The 6,000-nt window shown below is 33.6% G+C and overlaps 2 protein-coding genes across 2 annotated transcripts; one reads left to right on the top strand and one right to left on the bottom strand.

The window, feature by feature from the left end:
• Window positions 1-251: 251 nt before the first annotated feature.
• Tsp_01920 (conserved hypothetical protein) lies at window positions 252-875 on the bottom strand (the record flags this gene model as incomplete). Its single annotated transcript, XM_003377688.1, has 1 exon — window positions 252-875. A coding segment is annotated over exon 1 (624 nt), but the record flags the coding sequence as incomplete, so codon positions are not given.
• A 3,360-nt stretch (window positions 876-4,235) lies between these two features.
• Window positions 4,236-5,724, top strand: Tsp_01921 (conserved hypothetical protein). Its single transcript, XM_003377687.1, has 3 exons — window positions 4,236-4,411; window positions 5,484-5,514; window positions 5,596-5,724. The coding sequence occupies exons 1-3, from the start codon at window positions 4,236-4,238 to the stop codon at window positions 5,722-5,724; spliced, it is 336 nt and encodes a 111-aa protein (XP_003377735.1).
• Window positions 5,725-6,000: the final 276 nt, after the last annotated feature.

Here is a 6,000-nt window from a genome sequence, read left to right as displayed (position 1 = left end):
CTTTCAATGGATAGCCATCTATCATCACTTCACTGTATTTTGAAATCGTGACCTTTTTTGAAACATTCCAAGGCCATGTTCCAGTGTTTCAAATTGAACATCAGGTTAAGCTCGTCACATTTTCCATGTTGATCAAATATTTTAACACCATTTCACACGCAATGTTGAAAAACGATGGATAATTATTTATATGCAAAAAAAATTAGTATTGCCGCATCAATACTTCTATCATCTTCTCCAATAATAGAAACTTTCTTTTTCAAAAAATGTATCTGAACATTGGCCATCATTTCTATTGTATGCTTGAAATGTATGTTCCTCTCTTGAAAATCTTCCAACATTTTTTCTGGTATATCCAAATAAACTTGCTTATAACCATACCTTCCTGTCGAAAATATCCCAGGCACATCAGTCTTCTGCTCTTTCAACCATCCTTGAATAATATGATAATAACGATACTTCGGATTCCTTGGATTATAAATGAACTTTGAATGACCAGATGATTTTGTTTGAATTGGCTTGTTTTCACTAGTGATTCCATTGCTTGAGATGTCATTTATAAATTTTTTGTTATCCTTCTCAGAAGCTTCCAAACCGGCACACTGATAGCATTTGTCTATCAGTTTTCCAAGTTTGGGAAACATTCGATCTTGAACATCAGTGCCAACAACGATACTTTTCAAATAACGTAAAGTACAATAAAAATCTATTACCTCTTTGAAAGAAAGGCATTCCAATGTTTCATAGTCAGGTTCGAGGATGTCGACAAATTCTTCTATTAAATTGAATAAATCACAGTTGTACTTCTTCTTCTTCAGTGAGTTGGTAATTTCTTCAATGAAGGCAACTGTGTTAAACCACCGTTCGTTCATCATTGTGTTTAAAGTACCGACCGCACGGCAACACAGACAAACAGAAAATGAACATCTGAGCTTGAAGCTACCTTTAAATAGACTTAAGTTGAATTAACATGCGCTCAGGTTCAGCCTTACAATTTTCAACTGTACGTTTTCTTATTTGCAGTCGTTGTTGTTTATTATTTTTTCTAAAAACAATTTGTTTTGCTACGAAAATTGCATTATTAATTTATTTTTGAATAGTAATGATTTATTTAAACAACTTAATTCATTATTGCATTTGGGCACTTTTTCAGTGAACTGCGGTATAAAATGGATCTGCATGGTGAAGGCAGGAAATGTCTTTTATGGTGGCCTTGTCCTGGGCGGTAATTCTTTAATGTTGTTGTGTATGTGAACTGATTGATGTACGGAAAGACTTTACTTGTAATGACAACACAATACCAAGCTAAAGTATGACGCACATGAGATTACACACACAGAGAGACAATACACAACGAGAGAACGCGGGAACACACCTATGCACGCACGCTGGTGACGGGGAAACTACTGCACCTACTGTAATATGTTCTTGCGCATTCTTTATGTAGATATTGTTGATCGCATAAAATCGCAATACATTACAAATGTTATGCCACATCACATTTATCTTGTCAAATTATAAAAGCCCCAACTTAAGACGAGACCTAATTGATTAATTATGAATCATGCTATGACATACTTAGTTAATGATGAATGAACAACAATGTTCATGTCTATATGTTGTTTCTGACGGTGGTTCGCAATGAAACGTTCAAAGTACAAATAAAAGTAAATAGCCATATATGCAGAAGCAGGAATTGATGCACCTAATCGATACACAATTGTAATTAAACGTATTTTACATTTCAATCTGTTATTTTTATTGATTTTCATGTTTTTGAAAATTCACTTTCAACAAACAGCAGTTGATCAGCGGGTAGTAGAAGATGTGGCATAATGAACATATAGCCCCTCGCTGCATAGACGGAAATGTAGAATCAACAAAGCATTGCCTCAGGAAAGCCTTGCTTTATTAATCGACGGAGAAACTGGTCTTGAAAAGTGGTAATCATGGTTTAGTGCTTGTAAAATCCTCATTAGTTTATATGTATATTCTTTACCAAGCAAACCAAATCACGCCAATGACTATTGCCCACAGACTGCTTATTTGCACAGATTCTAACTGACTTCCAGTAAATCTGAATAAGATGCTCGTGTGCAGTTCTTATTTACTGCTAATAAGTGTTATATATTCCATAGTGTAGCTTGCGAATGCAGACCAATTCAAAAAGGAAGAAAAACATATTATGTAGCTTATATACTTTTACAATTATGGGACGTCAGCTTCCTTTTCCATGCTAGCATTTAGCAAAGAGCTGACGCGCTATATTCGATGTACAGCAGATTTTGCACTTTCCAGAATCTTCTTGACGATGCTGAAGCAATTATTTTTAGATCATACGTCAAATAGATACTCATTAAATGATGCTGTATTGTTTTCTACATTGATCATCAATTGCTATGCACTATTATTAAGCATTTTATCATGTTTAGTTGTATAATGTATTCCTAATTTGTGTCGTGACCTGTTAATTTCTTATTAGCACATCATCTGTTAATTTTCACATTTCATTTTCAATTTCACGTGGATCTCCGTACTAGTGATTAGCTTATATGTGCAAAGCTAAGCTTCGTCTTGCCGACTGTTTACCTGTGACTGAGTTCTGATCATTGCATGCACCAAGTATGTTCACACGGCAGCAGCGAACTTGATTTTTCCTCATTAATTTTTTTTGGAACAATGCTACCATTCGTTCTAATTTTTTTAAACATTATACAGATTTTGTCCTTTCTTACTATTACACTGATCATTTGTCCTCTTCTACGCTAACATTAAACAAAGTTAATATGCTAGAGCCTGTAAAATAAGTGAAATAAATATTTTTTCTCACGAACGTAACTAAAAGGTGGACCCTGCAAAATATAGAAAGCACGCAGTGACTTGTCCATGGGTTACCATACTTTACTGTTATAGTTCTTGTTGTGATTATCGAGTCTTGGCAGGTTAATCGTTCAGCTGAGCTATATGAATTATTTCAGTGTCTGAAATTTGAATTGTCAAATGATGAACCATCCTCCTCAGACTATTGAATGAATGCTAGTTGTTTTTTCTGTAGAATAATCCATAATTTGGAAGTTTTGGAAAATGCATTGCATCAGTTTTTGCGAGTTGGCACATTTAAAACAATATCTGCCCATTGAATAGATGCAAATTTTGCAATAGCTGTTGAACCGCAATGATTGTCAACTAGCCGCTAGTCATTGCAACGCAAGATGAAGCCTCAAGAATGATGCTTGCTGTTTATACGAGTTTATAACTTTATAATTGCATATTGATGCATTGCAGACGTTATCAAAGGTAGTTTGAAAATTTTCTCCAAGTTTCTTACCATACCAAGTTACCATTTCTCCAAGTTAATTTCTGTTGAACATGAAAAAATAAACAATAAAAGGAATAACTTTTTGAACAATACCTACATAAAAAATGTGGTACCATATGCTTGAGTTGTATGGATGAATTTCTGTAGTAATCTATTTAATTTCAATTTCTTTTTGTAATAGAAGAAAATATATTATGACGTTATATTATAATTATTTGAATTTTTTAAACTGTTTTTACAATAAAAATATGTGTTGATCATTTTAAGAAAGAATACTTACATAGGAATGTGATAATTACTTTGTTGAATGTGCTTAAAGTGAACAGTTGTTCGTTGCATACATTGTTTCAAAATAACAGAAATTATTCGAAATATTTGAGTGGATATCACCAATGCAATTAGCAATCAAGACTCATTTGTTGGAAAGATTTTTGGCAAATTGAAGAAAAAAGTGGTCATTAACAAAATGACCAGTTCTTAGGATTTACATTAATTGCTAGTGCTAGTTCAAGGATTTTATGTGAATATTGAAATGGTCCAGTTTTTTGAATGCACATTGAGAGACATTATCATTACAGGTTTTGAGAAATTACTTCTTATCCTCCTTTTCCGTATCGGCTGCCCGGGTATTTTCATGGGGGAGAAACTGGGTACTAAACCGATGTCTAAGACCTATTCAAACAAATGAGGCGAACACGCACAACAGGATAGAGCAGCATGCATTAGGATCATATTTGATATTTTCATGGGGAAGCGAGAATCGAACCCTATGACTTCAGCACGTCAAGCTATATGGCTTACCACCGTGCTACACGCTGCCCAACGATAAATATCGCTTCGCACACTGTAAGCATTCTGGAATAAAATGGTTAGAGTGGTGCTCCGGTTGTGAAAAAGCTTCTGATTCCGCTTTGATATGCACGTTAGACTGCATGACTTTCGACTACATAAACGTGCCGACCAATGCGTTGATGTAGAGCAGCACGCATTGCGTTTATATCATGATATTTTCATGAGGCAGGGAGAATCGAACTCTATGAGTTCAGCACGTCAAGCTATATGGCTTACCACCGTGCTACACGCTGCCCAATGGTTAATATCTTTCAATTCCTAATAAAATTACGCAATGCATATTTACTACGAAACATTACATTATTTGTAAATTTTTTCATTTCCAACTTTATTATTTATATTTTTTTGCATTGCTCTCATGTTCTTTTTAATTTTTGCGAATATTAAATTTTATCATTTTTATTTTTAACGGATTTTCAGCAATGAAAACGATTATGGAGATCGAAGTCGAAGAAAAAATCAATTTTAATCAATGGATGCTTTATTGGGTTACTTTTGGTTTGTTTACCATTGGTGATTTTTTTGCTCACTTTATTGGCGACATTTTCTCATTTTATTGGTTGCTAAAATTAACTTTTTTCCTTTGGCTCTTTATGCAAAGCTGTCGTGGAGCTGAAAAATTGTATGAAAAGCTTGTTAAACTTAGCTGCAATCAACATCCAGATCATACTGGAAATAAAACTGCCGACAAAGAATGATTATTCCTACTCGTATTATTCTGTATTGTAATTCATTTTAACTTGTTATTACTTTGACGTTTAATGCGTAAGCTTAAATTTGTGAAATTGATATTTATTTTATATGTTCATTTAATAAAATTATGAATAAATAAAATATCACTAATTTTTTCTGAAATCATTTTATTGTAATCTGTAGACTACAATTATTTGAAAATAATAATTCATAATATTTATTAACAGTATTTTATTTCTAGCATTAAATTTTAATGATATTTGTTTAAATGGAATTTTTTACCATGTCTGTTCTTTCTCGTTTAATTCACAGATGTAAGTTTATGTGATCTACAGCAATATACTATGAATAAGGGCGATACTGTATTCGATTATGTGAATTAATCAGACAACTGATCGCTGAGCAGAGCAACTGAAATTACATTTAAAGCAATTAGAAAACACACTAGAAAACAAAAATAGCAAATAATTATTTAGCAAAAGAACAATTGTAGATAAATATTTATAGAATAAATAAAATTGGATAAAAAAATTTGACCAAAATGAAAACAAAATTTTTAACAGATTTAACAAACACAATACCTACAAACAAGAAATACTGTAAAAAATTATAACTGCAGGGCAGAGCTGCATATGCGACCAGTTGTTAAGGTTCACATTATTAATTGCCAGTGCAATTGAAAAATTTGTATGAATGCTAATATGGTCTCTTTTTTGAATGCTCATTTAGAGGAATTCTTATTTAATCTTTTGGTGAAAAGGAGGTATCCTTCGCACACTGTAAGCATTCTGGAACAAAATGTTTGGAGGGGTGCTCCGGTTCTAGATGAGCTTCTGATTCCCCTTTGGATTGCACGTTAGACTGCATGACTTTCGACTACATAAACGTGGCGACCAATATGCTGATGTAGAGCAACGCACATTACGATTATATCATGATATTTTCATGAGGCAGCGAGAATCAAACCCTATGAGTTCAGCACGTCAAGCTATATAGCTTACCACCGTGCTACATGCATTAGGATCATATTTGATATTTTCATGGGGAAGCGAGAATCGAACCCTATGAGTTCAGCACGTCAAGCTGTATGGCTTACCACCGTGCTACACGCTGCCCGACGGTTAATATCTTTCAAT

Source organism: Trichinella spiralis (genome assembly GCF_000181795.1).
Source record: "Trichinella spiralis strain ISS 195 chromosome Unknown Scfld4, whole genome shotgun sequence".
NCBI lineage: Eukaryota > Metazoa > Nematoda > Enoplea > Trichinellida > Trichinellidae > Trichinella > Trichinella spiralis.
This window is presented reverse-complemented; position numbering and strand designations above follow the sequence as displayed.

Coding starts and splice junctions, on each gene's coding strand:
- Tsp_01921 (XM_003377687.1), top strand. CDS start 4,236: ATGCACGTTAGACTGCATGACTTTCGACTACATAAACGTGCCGACCAA. Junction 4,412..5,483: donor GTGCTACACGCTGCCCAATG/GTTAATATCTTT, acceptor TTATAACTGCAG/GGCAGAGCTGCATATGCGAC. Junction 5,515..5,595: donor ATATGCGACCAGTTGTTAAG/GTTCACATTATT, acceptor GCTCATTTAGAG/GAATTCTTATTTAATCTTTT.